The sequence below is a fragment of the Schistocerca gregaria genome, chromosome 8 (assembly GCF_023897955.1).
Source record: "Schistocerca gregaria isolate iqSchGreg1 chromosome 8, iqSchGreg1.2, whole genome shotgun sequence".
NCBI lineage: Eukaryota > Metazoa > Arthropoda > Insecta > Orthoptera > Acrididae > Schistocerca > Schistocerca gregaria.
Window position 1 is genome coordinate 79,851,622 of NC_064927.1, and position 20,799 is coordinate 79,872,420.

Below are 20,799 nucleotides of genomic sequence, written 5' to 3' on the forward strand. Positions count from 1 at the left end.
CACCAATAGTCACAGCACTCCCGGGTTTTGGCACTGTTTCACATACTGTACAATAACTAACGGGACAACATATATCATTCTTACAGCTTTATTTACATTTATTGGCCAGATATATATGTACAAAGATTAACACACTATAAACAGAGTATTATTTAACCAGAAACACTGTTTAAAAATTGTGAAGCACAGTTGTATAGATAGAAGAGATTTGGCAGCACTGGAAGTTTTCATATAGGTTATATAATGGGAAAACAGAAATTTCAAAAGCACATTTTAACCTGAAAATCATTTCAAGTGGCAGATATGAACTCTTGCTATAATTTATTGGTTAAGAACTGCAGATTAATTCTAAAGAAGCTGTAGAAATGTAGAATCTGGACAAATTGAAGGAATCAGAAATTTTCAACAATTTCAAAGGATGCAACAGGAGGCAAGAATACAAGACAAGTGAAACAATGGGAAGTCGAAGATGGAATAACATCAATATTATGAAAAGGATAGATTGCTAGCCACCACATAGAGAAGGTGTTTAGTCACAGACAAGCACAATTAAAAGACTGCTAAATAAGCATTCAGCCAAAAGACCTGCTTTGTAAATAGAAAACACATGCACACTCACATAAGCACAAGTCACACAGAAATAGCCACTGTCTCAGGCCATTGTGGCTGGCAGACAAATATATAGCTTCAAGAAATGAAATACTGAAGGCAGTAGAACATCAAATAGGCAAAACACAATGTCCAGAAAAAACCCTTGAATAGCAAATGAGTTACTGAATGTAAGAAAAAACCAGGAACACAACTAGTGAAGCAAGCAAACAGGAATATAGTGGTCTAAAAATGAGATTTGCAGGAAATGCAAAATGCCAAAGCATTAATAGCTAGAAGAGGACTGCAAACCTGTAGTAACATGCATAACTATAGAATTGCCACCCATAGGAAAATTAAAGAAATTTCGATGGAAACATGTGCTCATTAAAGTTCAGATTGTTACAATGCAGGTTTTTTAATATCTACAGCAACTTTGAAAAGATGTTGTGTAAATGTCTTGGATAACAGGTACACATAAGAAATACAGCACAGCTCTGTACCCAGGAGATAAAGGGGCCACTGAACACTATATTGGTAACAGCTATACACTGCTTCATTTATTGAAGGATGGAAGCCCAACCACTGATTGCCAATATGAGTTGCTAACTATCTGAAATTCTCTACCTTTCTTTCAAACTTGTATTTGAGATCTAGCAGTGCAATATGTGTTTGCAAAAAACCTTAATTGCATAAGCCAGATCACTAATGCATTGGTTGGTAACACTTAATAATGCTCATATGGCTTTTGCAGGATATTCAGAATTATCTTGACACATGTACACAAGGAGTTGTGTATTTTAGCATGGGTTCGAATTTAAGGAGTGCTGATTTCCCAGAAGAGAAAAGAACAATTTTCCTTAATGTATTTTCGAAGTTGAAGCAATGTGTTCTTTGGAAATACGAAACAGATAATATCCCAGGAAAACCAAAGAATGTAAAAATTGATAAGTGGCTCCCACAGACTGATTTACTAGGTAAGAACAATAATTGATTTACTAATTAATGTCCATACTTGTGTTGACTTATACTTTGTAAAAATTGTTCAGATATGTTCAACACACACACACACACACACACACACACACACACACACACACACACACACACAATTAATTTTGCTGCTTACAGAGTAGCCAAGCAAACTAGGAAAAAATGAGGGGGGGGGGGGGGGGGGGGAGGGAGGAGTAATGCACAAAGTTTTAAAACTTTGGGAAAAACTTATAGTGGATGTAGGGAGAAACTTATAGTGGATGTAAGTTGTTAGAAATGGAGAAGTTTCCTCCACAAGTGGGTGAGTATCCCCCTCCCCTAGCCCTTTATTCAATTTTTTTACCTGTTTGCAATATTTGCAATAAACACTTCACTCCTGAAGACAAGTATTACAATAACAAATATTTCTAACGAATTTCTGCTCAAAGAAGGTTATACACATGTTTTGAGGAAGATGACCAGTTTTTGAGATATTCTGTATGGAAGATTAAAAATACATTAGCTTATGAGTTTAGCATAATTCTCAACTTTGGTTTTAATTCAAATAACTCTTTCTTCTATTTCTATACAACTACTTCCCGTTTTACATATAGAAACATAGATGTAGTACATAAATGTTGGTACTATAGTCTGAAGGCAAAAACTAAAGCAGGAGAGGGAATGAAATTTCTTTAAAAACTAACATTTATTGATTCAGAATATTTCTGCTATACACTTCTTTGTATGGGATTATGCACCTTAACATTTGTATTGAAATCAAATTCATTTGTCATGAAGATTAGGAATTATTGTGTAATTATCAACAATTAATGCCTTTATGACCCATTTCCAGTCGTCATATGTATAGCATCTACACAACTAACAAACCACAATATCTAACAATGGAAACTCTATACAGGAATATCAAAATTGTAGGAAAATATAGATGACTACTTACCATGAGGAAGACATGTTAAGTTGCAGACTAGCACGGTTAAAAGACACTTGCACAAAACTTTTGACGACAGCCTTCATCAACAAAGAGAAACAGAGAAAGACACACCATTCATACACCCAAGTAAGCACACCTCATGTACACATGACTGCCAAGGAAAATATTGATTACTACCTACCATAAGGAAGACATGTTAAGATGCCAATGAGCACAGTTAAAAGACACTTACACATAGCTTTCGGCCACAGCCTTCATCAGCAAAAGGCAAAAGGCAAAAACTAAAGCAAGAGAGGGAATGAAATTTCTTTAAAAACTAACATTTATTGATTCAGAATATTTCTGCTATACACTTCTTTGTATGGGATTATGCACCCTAACATTTGTATTGAAATCAAATTCATTTGTCATGAAGATTAGGAATTATTGTGTAATTATCAACAATTAATGCCTTTATGACCCATTTCCAGTCATCATATGTATAGCATCTACACAACTAACAAACCACAATATCTAACAATGGAAACTCTATACAGGAATATCAAAATTGTAGGAAAATATAGATGACTACTTACCATGAGGAAGACATGTTAAGTTGCAGACTAGCACGGTTAAAAGACACTTGCACAAAACTTTTGACGACAGCCTTCATCAACAAAGAGAAACAGAGAAAGACACACCATTCATACACCCAAGTAAGCACACCTCATGTACACATGACTGCCAAGGAAAATATTGATTACTACCTACCATAAGGAAGACATGTTAAGATGCCAATGAGCACAGTTAAAAGACACTTACACATAGCTTTCGGCCACAGCCTTCATCAGCAAAAGGCAAAAGGCAAAAACTAAAGCAAGAGAGGGAATGAAATTTCTTTAAAAACTAACATTTATTGATTCAGAATATTTCTGCTATACACTTCTTTGTATGGGATTATGCACCTTAACATTTGTATTGAAATCAAATTCATTTGTCATGAAGATTAGGAATTATTGTGTAATTATCAACAATTAATGCCTTTATGACCCATTTCCAGTCATCATATGTATAGCATCTACACAACTAACAAACCACAATATCTAACAATGGAAACTCTATACAGGAATATCAAAATTGTAGGAAAATATAGATGACTACTTACCATGAGGAAGACATGTTAAGTTGCAGACTAGCACGGTTAAAAGACACTTGCACAAAACTTTTGACGACAGCCTTCATCAACAAAGAGAAACAGAGAAAGACACACCATTCATACACCCAAGTAAGCATACCTCATGTACACATGACTGCCAAGGAAAATATTGATTACTACCTACCATAAGGAAGACATGTTAAGATGCCAATGAGCACAGTTAAAAGACACTTACACATAGCTTTCGGCCACAGCCTTCATCAGCAAAAGAGAAACACACACCATTCATACACATGTGCAAGCACACCTCAAATACACATGACCGCCAACTCCAGCAGCTCAGGCCTGAATGCAGCTATCACATGGGATAGCAGCAGCAGTCTGGAGGGAATGGGGAAGGGGAAGGGATAGTACAGGTCCTCCACAGTGGGGAACTTTCCTGTTTCTTACCACTACACCTAATATGAGCCTTTCTTTTCAAAGTTCATAAATAATTTCCCCCATTTGCTATTTTTTATTATTAATTTCTTTAGGGTGTAGGTCTTACACTGTCATCACCATCCAAACAGTTTTGTGAGAACTTAAATACGTGTAAAAATAACCATCACAGTACATCTGTGTGTTACAATTTCATCATAATTGTATTACTACTTTCTTTTACACCTCATCAGTATATTTCTTATGAGTTCTTTCACATTATCTTCTATTTGTGGTACTGCCAAGGATTTTTCTCTTGGTGGTAGAGCTCTTATAGAACACACTCAGCCTTGAGAATACATCTGAGAAACTACTCGATGGAGGAGTACAGATCTGAGTATGGGAAAGTCAACACTTAGATTCTCAGTAACACTCCTGAGAATGTGGTTAAGTCAAAACCCTCCAATGTATTGTTTCTCCAAGCAATGACATTCAGCATCACAATGTGTTAACCTCTGTTGAGCTTGGAAAATATTGTGAGAAACAAGTGATAACTTGAAGCTTTGAACTAGCCCTGGAGGCATGTTAAAATAATACAACCAATAGTGGATTTCCTGTGAAAGGTATTGTTCCTAGTTTGACTCTCAATATGGCACATGCTTTTTAACTTCACATAAATCTTAAAAACCAACATTAAAGGGAAGAAAAGTGGTGTGCTAACACTATGCATCATCATACTGATTTCAGTCATATGACCAGTTAGTTGTCAATGCTTTTCCCATGAGGCCTAAGCACAGAGGCATTAGTTATTTAACTTTAAATGATATATTTCCAACTTACCAGCAGGAGTACTTACAAACTGTCTTGCAAACCTGGAGACAGATACACATATGAAACAGACAGCAATTGGGTAAGATATACACTGCTTTTCCAATTACAAATGGCGTTCAAAAAGTTTTGCACAGTCATCTCTATTTTTTTTTATTTTTTGCAGGAGGAGAATGAATTTTTTTGTGAACATACTTTGAATATTTAGCTGTAAGTTGGTATATAAAAGTATTTTCTTTTATGTATAGGTAAGTCACAATGGACTGTGAAGTAGATGTCAGGTTGCAACAACTGTCAGTGATGGAGTCCTCTTTAAGACCAGTGATGACTCTGGCACATCAATTCACACGAAGTTGCTCCCTATTTACGGGGAGGACACAGTGGATCACTGCAGTATCCAGTAGTGGTTGCAGAGGTTTAAAGAAGGTGATTTCTCTCTACTGGACAATCCACGATGCTGTAGACCATTGATGGCAGTGAGTGATGTGAATAAGGTGACTATTGATCAAATCATCCAAAATAACAGATTCGTGATGACATGATAGCTTGCTGAAATGACTCATTTGTCATTGGATAATGTGGTACCACTGGCACAGTCACTAGGGTACAGAAAAATTTGTGCATGTTGGGTGCCTAGACTATTAACAAGAGAAATGAGAACAATGAGGAAGAATGTGTGTGAGGGTCTCATGAAGACCTTCACTGAAGAGTGGAAACATTGCTTTGCTGGTGTCATTACCCAGGAGGAAACATGTTTGGTTTTGTCTGAACCTGAGAGCAAAACCTAATCCATGGAGTGGCGCTGTCCAGGCTCCCCTTGGAACAAGAAAGTGAGACTTTCATGAACAGCAGCCTGAAAGGTGATGGCCTCCTTCTTCTGGGATGAATGTGGTGTCATTTTCATTGACTTTTTTGGAACCTGGCTCCACAATTAACTGTGACCATTACTGTTTGTCGTTGAACAAGCTGTGACATGCCATCAAGACCCACAGACCACAGCTTCAGGGTCAGCTCATCAGACTATGCCATGATAATGCCAAACCTCATGCTGCCCTTATGATGCAGGAGGAAATTGGGAAAATGGGTTGGAGAATTGTTCCTCATCCTCCCTGCAGTCTGGACTTGGCTCCATCTGATTTTTACCTCTTTGGTTGTCTGAAGACCTACCTGTGTGGTAAAACATTTGTTAGTGAGAAAGACCTTATTTCCTGTGCCAAGGGACGGTGTAAAAGTCAATCCCCAGAATTTTACCAAAGTGCATTTACATAATGGAAAGAACATTAGGCCAAATGTCACAGCTGATGGAGGCTACATTTAGTATGCTCAATGTATAGCTGAAAGTCCCCAGTATGCTCACAAGAAAATTAATTCTAAATTGCAGCCCACAATGTATAAAAGCATGTCAATCATAATCATGTCCCACTAACGTAATTTTTGACAATACTTTCTTCACAAACAAGTGTGTTAACATAAATCCTTTATTGACAGCAGATGTCAAACTGTAAGGTAAGCTACATAAAAAATCAGATTTGGAATGTAAGTTAGTGATTTGTAAAACTATTCACCAAATATTAAGAGCATCTTCATATATGTGTGAACTTGTTTCCAAAATAACTTTCTTTCTTAAAGTAATGACAACAATTAAAAATAAAAAGTACTAATGATGGTGAAACAACACTAAGACATGACTGAGTCAACATAAAAGATAATAAACATTGGTTTGATCAAAGTGGTATTCTATATATGCTTTATTGTCCTTGCTGTTTTAAATAACAACTCTGCTATCAGTTTCCTTTAGAGTAATTAATGCTTATTTAACATGTAAACATTTTCTCAAACAGTCTCAACACTTTTTCACTGTTTTTCAAACATCATTATCTCAAATATAACTATTTCATATGACTTTATTGTACTGATAATATTAAAACTATCTGTTAATATTCCAGCTCATAAAAACGTTCAGCTCTTTATTACTCATGGAGGTCTTATGAGTACAATAGAAGCTATCAGCCGTGGTGTTCCTATCATCGGAATACCTATAATGGCTGATCAACATGCAAATGTGAAAAGGAGTGTATCAGCTGGAATTGGGCTACAGCTCGACTTTCAGAATATTACTGAGGTTTCCTTAACCTGGGCTATTTCTGAACTTCTCAACAATCACAGGTAAGGTCCTCTACTGTTACTTATTACTCCATTAACTCACAATAACACTGCAGCCACTTAAATTGCATGTCTGAAGGCAGCCTGCAGCAAATGTTGTACTGGCAAAAACTGTTATACATGCTCAGATATGCAAATGTAAGCATTTCAGCACAGCCACATAAAGTAGACGAGAGTGACACCAACTATATTCTGCACGTAAGGAAGAATTACAGAGCAGGTTTCTCATTCAGAAAACTGAATTAGAATTCTGGCTGTTTGTAAGAACATCATGTTATGCTTCACTTAAGAATGAGAGGCCTCTACTAGCACACATTTCAATTCAACAGTGGCATAATTGTGCCCTATTGGGACAGCAGTTTATTATTCCATGATATTGCTGTTTGGGTTATCCAGATCCCATGACTGTAAAGCAAATATTTAGTCAGGGGGTCCAGGAGGCCAATCTCAATGGCATGCAGGATCTCAAGAGCCGCACACGACTAGCGCCTTTGAGGACAGATGTGTCGTTCACTCTGCTGGGCAGGGTTGCAGTTATGTTACGTACTCCGAATAGGGAAACTGGCTCAGTTCCAGCAAGATAAGCAGCCACATGAGAAGGGAAGTGTGTCGGCAGTCATGTGCCTGACAATGCTAAACACAGAGGTGTTATTAACTCTCCCATTTCTGTGTACAGTGCCACAATGTATGTATCTGATTGTGGAGGTTCAGAAGAGAACAAATGATGCCAGAGTGTATGAGTCATAATTGTATGGGCCCAACACCTGATGTGATGATATGAGATGCTACTGGACACACAACATAATCACATTTGATTCAAAATTAATTTGTTGTATGTGACTCCTTCAACATCAGCTGCATCAAGTAAAGATCTACTACCCAACAGTGAGGTGTGAGAATTTTCATCACTATTGGGGTGTACATCTATACCTATAGAGCTGGTGTCGAGGAATTCACATTTAGCAAATTAATTTTGAATTATTTTGTACAGGTGTGAATTATCAACAATGTCTGTTTCATTCAGATACCACAAAAGTATTACTAGCCTAGGCAGGCATACAATGATAAAAGCATCAATCTCACTTCTTCACACTTTCTTCCTGTTGTGGAAATCCAAGTAATGTAGTGAGCATTAAGTTATGAATTCTGTGAACCATGATATAAGAATGTAGCCAATGTACATACAGAAGTTCAAATCCATGGAGTGCACACAAATAGCAAAGGTAGTTATGACAACTGCCTGTCATAATCTGGAAATCTGCCTACGAGTCAATATCCATTGCCCGAGTTCAGTTTGACTCAATGTCCAGCTGGGTTAGAGCCATTTATGGTGTCAGAGGTGGCAGCACTGTGTATTACACAGTGAGTAACCAGGAGACATCATAATAAGAAGGTTTTAAATCTTAAACTGATAATAGCCAATCAATTTAGCACACTGTGTATCCCCTGATTACCTACAAATTTAATTGTGTTTCCTTCCTACTATATTGTGTATACAAAATATGTAAAATTTGGTGATTTTGTGTCCTCACTGGTGTTGCAATTTTAATGGCCAGCAGAGTAATAGTAACCAGTCAGTTGTAGGATCTGAGCACAAATAAAATGTTTTTCACATATGTAAAGAAAAAATATCGTTCATACCAGAGACTATAAGGTCTTCTCAAAAGCACTGCTGAAAAGAGTGGAAAAACAATTAAACCCACAAATTGGTGAGTAACATGGAGACATCATAATAAGAAGATTTTGAATCTTAAACTGATAATAGCCAATAAAAACAATGGAACAAAAATTTTGTGATCACATCCATGGACACCAAGAAAGCTTATGGTTCAGTAGATAGATGAATGCTGTTTCAAATATCGGAGGAGATGACTTTGGATAGAAAATCCAATTAACTGATTAAACAGACCATACCCTACACAACATCCAAGGTTAAATCAGAGGAATGCTTTCTGAAGCCTTCAAAATTAAAACCAGAGTGCATACTCAATAAGGTGATCAGTGACTAATGACAAGAAATGAAAGGTGTGGGTGGAATATGGCTGGGGTGCAAGAAAAAAGGAATACAGACAGATTGTCTAGCATTCACAGATGATATTGTGATATTGTCAGAATCATTTAATGAGGTAGTTAACTAAATCATGCAACTACAGGGATGAGTGATTAAAGCAGTTCTACAGATCTCTATCAAGAAGATGCAGTATATGACAAATGTCAAGGCAGCTTTTAGATGGATGACAACAGCAGAAGGAAAAATTCAAAAGGTAGAGAGATTTAAATACCTGGGAGAACAGATAGAAACTGGTCTGTCAGAAAAAGGGGCAATTGCAGCAAAAAAAGGTACAAACTAACTGAACATCTACAATGAGAAGAATATACCAATCATTGCAAAATTCAGACATTACCAGACACTGATTCACCCTAAAACTTCATACACAGCACAAACTCTGATCCTAGTAAGAACAAGAGTACTTAAGAGACTATAACTGGTGGAATACCGAGCAAGATGGCACAGTGGTTAGCACAATGGACTCACATTCAGTAGGACGACAGTTCAATCCCGCTTCCGGCCATCCTGAATTAGATTTTCCATGATTTCCCTAAATTACTCCAGGCAAATGCCAGGATGGTTCCTTTAAAAGGGCACAACTGACTTCCTTCCCTGACCTTCCCTAATCCAATAAGACCAATGACCTCCCTGCTTGGTCTCTTCCCCCAAACAATCCAATCCAATCCAACTGGTGGAATGAAAGATTGTCAGGAGGCTATTGAGACCCCAAAGAACAGAAGATGGGCAGCTATCAAATCTTCATGGATTATCAGCTGAGTGGCGTTGTCTTCTAGTCGCAATGTTTCAATGGATTGTGTATCCATCATCATCAGGCGAAGATGATGGATACGCAATCCATTGAAATGTTGCGACTAGAAGGTGATGCCACTCGGCTGATAACTCGTGAAGATTTCATAGCTGAAATACGCCAACAAAGCCTGCAATAACAGAAGATGGACAATTTATCATACAAGCAAACCAAGAACTGTGTACCAAAGTAGAGAAAATGTTGCACATAATCCAGAACAGAAGAAATGTGTTGTTTGGACACATACTTAGAATGGACCAAGGGAGGTTAATACAACAAATAATAGTTTCTGATGAGCTAAGAACTAATAGATGCTGGATACAGGAGGTTGAAAGGGATCTGGAAGAAATGGAAATGCAGGAACAAGAGAAGGAGTTATTTAAATAAAAAATTTACCATGCCACAGGTTTACAGGACAGAACTAGTAACAGTACAAAATCATCATGTACAGAAAAGTGAAGGAGGTTACAAAGTATGAGAACAAAAGAATATCAGACATGGAAAAAGACCAGAAGGAATGAAACTGATATGAATTAACATGCTCCTCAGATTTCCAACAGGAAAAGACGAAAAAGGAGGACGAAAAAGAAAATGATATTATCAGTATTATAACATAAATGTTCTGCGCCAGAACCAGTTCAAGCTCCAAGTGTTCTGTGCCTGGAGAAGAGGGCATATTATTATATTAGTTTTGGTGAGCTAACAGTCTCTGGCTCCTACTTGAAAAGAATTGATTGGTGGTGAGAAATAAGTTTATATCTTATGTTTTAAATCAAATAATATAAGCATGAAAAGAAACAAAGTATGAAGACTTGTGATTGCTGCAACCCAACGGATTCCCAATGGCAGTGAATGGACATATTTTAGTGAGCCAACCTTGCATCATATTTTGAAAATAACTTGCGGGCACCTTGTTTACCAAAGACGACCAGTGGCATAGCCTCCAGCATGAATAGGATGTGCAGCTCCCTAATGTAATGCAAACACCTTTTCATTGTAAGCCCCTTTCACAAATCAGAACAGTAAATTTCCTGCCAGCAAGTACATGATCAGAAGCAAACAGACAGTTAAAGAATTTATAAGTAGTTTTTGATTGTGTGTAGTTTGTGCATAAATAAATAATCATATGGCTAAATTTCTAACCTTGTGATACTTATAAAATACACATTCCAATCCACTGCACTCCCAATTACTTTCCCTTTTAAATTAAGTGGAAATGCATGCTGTGTAGTAATCACTGAGAGCACAGCATGTCTACCCACACTGGTTATGCAAATTCTTGATTTTCTCCACACAGCACGTGTCTCCTTTAGAGTGCCCATTGTATAACTCCCTGCTCCAAAGCATAGGTACAAGCACCAACTGTGCAATCCTTGTCTTCCCCTCTTCCCATCTGTACTGCCAGACTTATTAACAAGATGCAGCACACCTTTGGAACCTTGTCCATGGTGCAAAGCATTCCCTTTGATCATGGCCTTGCAAATGAGCCTCCTGACCCACAGACACAGGCAACTAGCTTTAATCAGTTCCTCATGAAGTTTGACTACTCACGAGCACTACTGCAACCCTTGCACAGGCCCAGTGCTGACAAATCAACTGGCAGATCCTCCACCCACTTCCCTGCATTCGATGTCCATGACCCACCTATATGGTTTGCATCAACGGAGGTGATCTTCACCGTGTCTGCAATTACAAGCAACACAATGAAGTTCACCCTTACCATAGCTCAGCTCAGACTCATGGTCTATGCCCCACTGTCTGGCAGCTATAATTAACTGAAAAAGTGCCTAATAACACACTTTGCACTGTCAGAAATAGAGAGTTCCAGGGCTTTGTTTTCATTAGCTGATTGTTCTAATGTGATATCCACCCAGCTCCTGCAGCACCTCTGAACCTTAGGTGAACCCCACATCTCGTTGGACAAACTCCACTTCCACAACTGGAGTTCTAGCTTGTCGGCGGCCATCCATACTGGGCAGGATCATACAGAGAATGACATGGCCATGGTGATAGAAGATCGTGTATCCCAGCAGCTGCAAGACTACATGGGAGCACAAAACTTTCTTGCACCGCGATCTCACATTGTTCACTCGTGTGACGGTGTGGGTCAATGCCTGTCAGCCCCCACTCTGTCCACGGTACTCGGGTCCTCACCTCGTTCTGCAGTAAGGCAACAAAACATTCACTGTGCACATCTGCAGTGTCCCGTCAGTGGTGTCCATTAACAGACTAAGACAAGCTTAAATGTTCAGCGTCAACGATGCCGACGAAGCACTGTCAGTCGAGATATCCCAAGTGACCACAGATGCCACTGCTGACACCAAAGCTCACCCCAATATCACTAGTGCTTGAAATGCAGGTGCAGCCACATCATTCCCATTTGCTACCCCCATCTCCCTGCCATTGTTCTGGAGCGTGAAAAACCTGACTCTGAAGGCACAATGCGTGGCACCGAGTTCAGTGCTTCATTGACACCAACTGACAGAACCACAGGTGCCACTCCTCCAGCAGCCTGGTGGCCTTCACCACTGCTCAGAATGCAGCCTTGAGCACCCGAGAAGTGGTGCCTTCCCCCGCTACCCCCACCGGCACTCCACCAGGGTATCTATCAGAAGACAGAGACGGCAGGAGCACTCACTGATGCCCACACACTCTGGCACACATTACACCAAATGCACTGGCCACACTGTGCTCGGCAGCCAACAGCCTGCCTATGCCAGTAGCCACTGCTGCCCCGTATCCAGTGAGGCTGCATCGCGGAGCAGCTCCTCACACAACCCGGCGCCCCTTCCACATCCATTGCCACCCCACACAGCGTGCTCTTCCCTGAGTTGCAAGTCCAGCTGATTGTCTTGTGCTCTGAGCCACACAGGCCAGACCAACTCCCAGTGCCGCTCACCCACCACAGACGTATGCCTCCATCGCCATGGCACCACCCTGGCACGCAGTAATGGGCAGCACTGTGCCCTACTGCACACCGTGCCCTACTGCACACCCGCCGTGGCTGCTGAGGTCAGTGACTAGCTGCGACCACCCGTCTGCTGTTGCTGCCCCACCTCACAAGCCGCTGGCCATTGCAGCTGCCTTCCCCTGCCACGTGCCCACGTGCTGCAACAATCCACCTAGGCATCAATGCAGCAGCTGCCGAGGTCATGGACTGGCCACTACCACCCACCCGACACTGCTGACCCACCACCATGGCCAATGCAGTGGCCCAGCTGCTCCCCTCCGCCGTATGTCACGACACCTCGTCCCTGTGCCAACACAGTGGGAACTACCTTGGTAACCCGATGTTGGACCAGGGTCTCGGTGCATCTCCATCACTGACATCCGTGGTGTCGGTCGCCGGTGGCCTGGAGCTGCACTCGTATGTCACCAGCCTGGCATCCACTTCTCACGAAGGGGGGGAACTGTACGGTGCCTCTAAATTACAAATTCTGAGGCCCGTATGGTCTGCTCTAGCAGACAGCTCTATCTGTGCAACCGCACCTGAACTTTCTCCAAACAGCCCGTGTCCAACTGGCAACTGCCAACAGGAATGTTCCCTTCCCCACCACCACATGCAAAACCAGGTGCTTCTACTGGATTTTCTGCTAGCAAGAGATGATATCATTCTTGTGTGTGTGCGCATGCACTGATCAGTAGCAACAGTAGCTATGCGTGGGTGTCATCTGCAAACTCAGTGAATTTGCAGTGTTTTTAATGAGGACCTCTATGAAGATTTGCAGTTGTTGCAACCTGATGGCTTCCCAATGACAATGCGTGGCCATAATTTGTTGAGCTGGCCTTGCATCATATTTTGCAAATAACTTGCAGGCACCTCGTTTATCGAACAGGACCAGTGGCGTACTTGCCGGCATGACTCAAATGTGCAGTTACCCATTTGATCACAAACACCTTGTCATTGTAGGCCCCCTTTTGGATACTGAGACAGTAAATTGGTTGCCAACAATGACAAGAACAGTAGTAAACAAATAGTTAAACAATTTAAAAGTAGTTTTTGATTGTGAGTAGTTTGTGCATAAATAATCATGTGGCTAAATTTCTGAAATTGTAAAATATGTGTTCTGTTAATTCCACTCCTGACTCTCTTTCCCTTTTAAATTAAGTGCAATGTGTGCTGTGCAGTAAGCACTGACTGCATGGCATGCATACCCACACTCGAAATCAATTTTGCATCATATTGTCTATCCATCATTCAGGATGCTCCTTAGTTTAAATTCATTCTACTGAAAGAATATTAAACATAAGAGATCTGACACTTCTCAGGACTGATTGTTTTCCCACTTCTAAGATTCTAGCAAAACAAGGCTATAGGAGTCTTTAGTACCTCTTTTTAATTAGTTATACATGAGATTTCAATTTCTGTGTTCCACTTCAAATGATAAGACCCTTTGAAACCATGGGGCATGCACTATGTGTAACATCAGACTGCTGAATTCCAAAGACCAGTCTACAAATGAATCTACAAATATCCACATCAACTACTGCACAGAACTTTCATTACAACTCAAGTACAGAGGTTAGTAGCAATGATCAATTGATCGATCATGGTACTTTATTTTCATGTTGCACTTTTCTCCAGAAACTACTGATCACAAGGGTAAACACAGAATACAAATCTACATCTTCCCTCTGCACACCAATGAAGTGTATGGCAGAGGGTACTTCCTACTGTACCACTTATCAGAACTCCCAGTTCTGTTCATGTGAGGAGTGTGGGAAGAATGACTACTTAAATGTCTCTCTGCATGCTTGCCTATGTGATCCCTACAGCTTTGATGCATAAGAGGTTGTAGTATATGACTATGTTCCTCACTTATTGCTGCTTCTTGAAACTTTGGAAGTGTCCATCTTCAAGTGCCTGCCAGTTCAGGCAGGTTCATTCCCTCGATGAAGCTCTACCAAACATCAGACAAATCTGTGACCATTTGCACTGCCCTTCTTCATATATATTCAGTATATCTGGTGTAGATTCCACACATTTTGAGTTTGAGTAATATTCTAATTTGGGCTTGAATAGTGTTTTGTAAGAAGCTCCTTTAAAGACTGATTTCATTTGCTGCTGTCCCACCAATGAATGGAAATATTCCCTGTATTTTACCTCTAACTGAGTATTTGGTGATCATTCCATTTTATATCTCTACAAATTGTTACTCCCAGGAACTCGTATGAGTAGAGTGACTCCATTTGTAGCTCACTGATATTGTATACATGAGATATTGCACATTTTAACTTTTTGAAATGAACATTTTACATTTCTAGGCATTTAAAGCAGATCTGCAAAGTTTGCAGCAGTGTGAAACATTACAAAGATCAGACTGAATATTTGTGCAGCTGTTTCACTTTGTATTTTGCTACAGATAACTGCATCATGTGCAAAAAGTTTGAGGCTATAAGGATGCATAGAGAGGTACCATAACTGAAAAGAAACATGGGGAACAGGAAAAATAATTCAACTGCTTGATGAAAGATGGAAATATAAAAATGTTCAAGAAAAGAAAGTAATACAGCAATATGAGTTACTTTGGAACTAGATCAGTAAGAATTCCAGGGAAACTGAAGAAGAATGGCTACAGAAAATATATGAAGGAACTGAAAAGGAAATAGGTCACCAGAAGGACACATTCAGTAACAGAAAATCAAGATAATTTTCTGTAAAATTAAAAATAAATATGTCATCATTAAGAATGCAAAAGGACTTCCACTGTTAAATGCAGATGAGAAAGTGAATAGGTGGAAAGAGTGCATTGAAGGTCTCTGTGTGGAGATGAACTATCTCCTCATTTGATAGAAGAAAAAATGGATGTCAATTTGGAAGACACAGGGGATCCAGTAGTCACAGTATGACACAGTTTTAGAAGACTTGCAATCAAATAAGACAGAAGGAACAGATAGCATACCTTTCGAATTTCTAAAAGTGTTCGAGGAAGTGCAACAGAATGCCCATTATTAAATGTAAAGGCACCAGAGAGGCAGTTCTGACATTGCACATGATAATGGAAGTGACTTGAAGAAAAATCAGGACACCTTGATAGGATATGACATTAGAAAAAGTGAAACTTCCTGGCAGATTAAAACTGTGTGCTGAATCGAGACTCAAACTCAAGAGCTTTGCCTTTCGTGGGCAAGGTAGGAGATGAGATACTGGCAGAAGTAAAGCTGTGAGGACAGGTCGTGAGTTGTGCTTGGGTAGTTCAGTGGTAGAGCACTTGCCCACAAAAGGCAAAGGTCCTGAGTCTCGGTCCGGCACACAGTTTTAATCTGCCAGGAAGTTTCATATCAGGGCACACTCTGCTGCAGAGTGAAAATTTCATTAGAAAAAGTGTTTGGCAGTGTCAAATAGAGTAACACGTCCAAAATTCTCAGAAGAATTGGTGTAAGCTATGGAGAAAGATGGGTAATATAAAATATGTACAAGAACCAAGATGGACCAATAAGAATGGAAGACAAAAAATTGAAGTGCTTCAATTAAAAAGGGCATAAAACAGGGATACAGTCTTTCTCCCCTACTCTTGAACATGTAGACTTAAGAAACAATGACAGAAACAAAAGGAAGGTTCAGCAGGGGGATTAAGAGTCAGGGTGAAATGATGTCAGTGATAACATTAATTAATGGCAGTATTAACCTCAGTGAAAGCAAATAAGTATTACATGACATGTTGAATTGAATGACCAGGCTTCTGAGTGCAGAATATGGACTGAGATTAACTTAAAGAAATATGAAAGCAATTGGGAGTAACAGAATTGAGATTAGTGGTAAACTTAACATCAAAATTGGGGACCATGTAGTGGATGAAATTAAGGAATGCTCCTGCATTAGAAACAAAATAATGCACTGCTGTTTATCATGTAACTAAACCTACCTGTTATGGTAGAAGCCTTCAGCAGCAGCAGCCACCTGAAATCGTTGTTGTAGGATTTATCCTTAAAATGAATAGCCAGAAGCTTCTATATTTAAGTTCCAAACTGGAATTTCATCAATCTTTAATCATATCCTTCAGAAACTACCAGTGATGACCACATCTTGTGCAATCTCCAACAACGTTTACAAACAGATAGTTAGTATGGGCATATGCGGAGCTAAATAGTTATCTTTTCAAGAAGCAAAAGTGCTCACAGTACAGACTGTAAATTGGTTCGCATGCAACTGAGTAAACAACAAAGTCATGAAACTGTTACTACAGTTACAGATATTATTCAACTGAATCATAATTTGCACATTTTGATGTTTACTGTTCATAACTATAAAATATGGTCTCTCAGTTTGAACTAAATGAATGGTTCTCAAGACTGGGCTAAAATGCAAATTAGATAGACTGAAGCTGTGCTAAACAATGACAGAGTAGAATAGAGGCAGACTAAGAACAGACTAACTGAAATGGTGCAAGTGCTGCTGTTATAAAGATTTGCACCATGATGTTAATGAACTTTATTAATTTGTAAAGTTTAATAAAGTTTATAGGTTAGAAAGTTTGTCTTTTATCGGCCCTTGAATCTATTAAAATGCAGTACTAAGTATGCCTATGCAGTGGTAATCATGGGTTTATGATCATGGGAGCCATCATATAGTTAAATTTTAATTATTGAAAATTTGGTAGTTTTTAGTTAGATACTCTTGTTGTTCGACTTGGGTGTCATTGGCTTCATAAAATTAAAGTGATAATAAATATATGAACATATCCTGGAAATGTACAGTAGTTTGGCTATAAGTGACACTTGAAGTTCAGAGAAGGTGAAATCTTTAATTATCAATGCTTTTAAACCAATCAAGTTTGGGCTAATGTAAATGTGTTACTGAAATGAGGAAAAACAGCTCTTTAATTCTAAAGTGATCTTTCCTTCCAAATTTACTTATTAGTGCATAAGATTTTCCCGATGGCTATTTGTATGAAATTTTATAATTGCAACTACTTTTGATTACCAAATTTTATATAGATTTAATATTTGATATAGTAATATACTCAAAGAAGGATAGTGGGAGCCAGCCTGCTTCATCACAGGTTCTAGCTAGGAGAATATAAGAGGCAAACTAATACAAGCAAAAAGAGCATTCTTCACTAAAATAAGTCATCTGGTATAAAACATTGGCTTTAATTTGAGAAGAAATTTCTGGTAATGGGTATATGGAGCACAACATTGTATGGAATGAAACATGGACTGTTGGAAAATTGGAAAGAAGAGAACCAAAGTATGTGTGATGTGCTTTCAGAATGATGCTGAAAATGAAGTACACTGACATAAGAAAAGAAATGAAGAATTTCTCTGTGTAAACTGGAAGGCAACAAACATATGGAAAACACCTACTAGGAAAACAATAGGCTTATGGGACATTTGTTACAAAATCAGGGAATAAATTCCATGATTACTAGAGAGAGCAGTAGAGCATATATCTGTAGGGAAAGACAGAGATTGGACTATATCCTACAAATAACTGAGCATATTGGGTGTGAGTGATGCTCTGAGATGAACAAGTTGGCACAGGAGAGGAAGTCGGGGTGGACCACATCAGATCAGCCAGACGACTGGAGTGGGGATTATGATGGTGCCAACAATACTGCCATTGGTCTCTGAAGGTACAGCGAAAGGATTTATGGATGAATGGGTCAATGAGCATAATGCGGCACTCACATCATCCTACATGGATGTTGTGATTTGTCTGGACACTGTGGAGATAGTCAATTTCAATGCAGATGATGTAATGATATGAGATAATTTATCCTGGTATGTGATCAGACTATTAGTTTCAGTATGTAAAGGTAAGATCAGTAATCATAAAAACAATCTGAACAGTGTCAGACAAGTATTTAGACCTTGATCTTTTTTGTATCATAAGCCTAATGCTTCCATCCACAAAGCAAGGGATATCAGACATCTTTGAGATAAACTAGAACATTGGTTGCACGAGAAATCATTTTGCCCCAAAACCCAGTAAAAACTACTTATCATGCTTCAAAAACAGCAGAAATAAATTATGCACTGCACTGGAAAGTTGCAGAATACCTTCCCTGAATATTAAGTGCTTTAACAGTAAAAAATTGTGGTAATATTCATTATATGACCAATGCCGTTTGATGCCAGGATACTTGTGACCCGTTAGTGTAACCATAGCCTGTGCGCTGGACAGCCACTACAAATACATGACTGATGTGCCATGAGCACAGTATATGTGACTCGACCAGAGACTTCATTTCAGTCATACTATCCATGTTATACAGTTGTGTGTCTTTACCTGTGTATGCATTTATTCAATAAAATGTAAATCTGCTGTACCATATTGTATCTTACTTATATTTTACCCATACTGTGACTTGCATACCAGAAAGAAAGTGATTATGTAGAATGTGATAGGGTAGCTGTTGCTGTGGAAGAAAAACTGAGTACTAAGTCACTAGCATAAATTCAGTACCACTAACATGTATTTTATCACCAACATGGTGTAACATATGCCACAGTCTCTCTTGCTTTCTATTTTTATATCTGCATATGTGATCTGTAAGGATAATGTATAGTGGGTGGTATGTAGTGAGCCAGAGGCAGTATAAATGTACCCTTCCCCCTTCTTATCGTGTATGTGGATGATGCACCAAAATCACAAGAGTTGAGTTACCACTGCCCAATCACAGATCTCTCTAATTTTAATCTCATTCATTTTTATCTATTTTTCAATTCAGTTTATATTTATTTACAGAAGACATTCCCAAATGATGTCATTATCAATCTCAATACACCTGCCTCTGCACATCATCAATTCTTAATTTTTATCATTTGAAACTTTACGATTGACCCTCTAAGATGAACACTCATCAGGCAGTCTTAAAAAAATACTGCCTCTAAAAAATGGTATATTTTATCCCCTGGGTCTCATCAGCCAACTGTAGTCTATAGCAGACAGTTACCAGTGATTTTCTGTGATATGCAAGTTCCTGCAGTCAACTTGCTGGAGAAATTCATTCACAGCCAAGACCTCAAATAAATGAAATGGACAGAAATAGCCTCATGAGCTGTAAGCAGTGAGGTGGTAATTTTCACTCATTTGGGAAAACAGTTTCTGGTTATGTCCTCACTAACGTTTTTAGTGATTACAGACATAATTAAATTTGCAGAAATATTTCATGTGCTGAATTCATGAGCAATTATCATAATAAACTGTTGAATGGTTTCAGGTACAAGGAAAATGTACTGAAACGAAACCGCATATTCCACGATCGCCCAATTAAACCATTGGAGGAAGCAGTTTATTGGACTGAATATGTATTAAGACACAATGGTGCTCATCATCTTCGTTCTGCAGCTCTCGATCTGTCATGGTACCAGTACATGTTGCTAGATATTGTTGGTTTTCTTTTGGCTGTAATAACACTAATATGCTTAGCAAGTGTTGGGTTAATTAAATATCTTCTTAGAATGCTTACAGGTCAAAAACATTCTACTCAGTCAAAGAAATTGAAGAGTAAAAAGAATGATTAATAATTACATCTTTGACATACTGAAAAATATTTTTATTTAAAGGTTCTTTCAATAACTAACATTATAAGTTATTTCTAAGAAGTCTAAGACTGTATGAAAGTTTTGTACTTATTACTAATAAACTTGTTGTTAAGTATTTACATACGTAAATTTAAATGACTGGTCCAGCTATCCCCACCTTCAACCCACATTTGTTTCACAAAATTTCTTGTTTTCACTTGCATATGTAAAAGGCAGGTCCAGCTTTTTGTACCAGTTGTTGGTGTAACAGTTGAATATATTTCAAAAATTGTTATCAATATGGATACAGTTCAACACATATCTATTTCTATATAAATTGAAAATATGTTCAGAAACAGCAAATATGACAACCTACATAAACATCTTGGTAGAACAAAAATATTAAAAAGTCTCTA

The 20,799-nt window shown here is 38.6% G+C and overlaps 1 protein-coding gene across 1 annotated transcript in view; it reads left to right on the forward strand.

Annotated features, from left to right (window-relative positions):
• Positions 1-20,523, forward strand: part of LOC126284388 (UDP-glycosyltransferase UGT5-like) — a 60,980-nt gene extending 40,457 nt beyond the window's left edge. Inside the window, exons 4-6 of the mRNA XM_049983276.1 lie at positions 1,343-1,565; positions 6,839-7,058; positions 20,080-20,523. Of these exons, the coding sequence (XP_049839233.1) occupies positions 1,343-1,565; positions 6,839-7,058; positions 20,080-20,383 (747 nt within the window). The 3' untranslated portion in view covers positions 20,384-20,523. The remainder of the gene's footprint in view (positions 1-1,342; positions 1,566-6,838; positions 7,059-20,079) is intronic.
• The last annotated feature ends 276 nt before the right edge of the window (positions 20,524-20,799 follow it).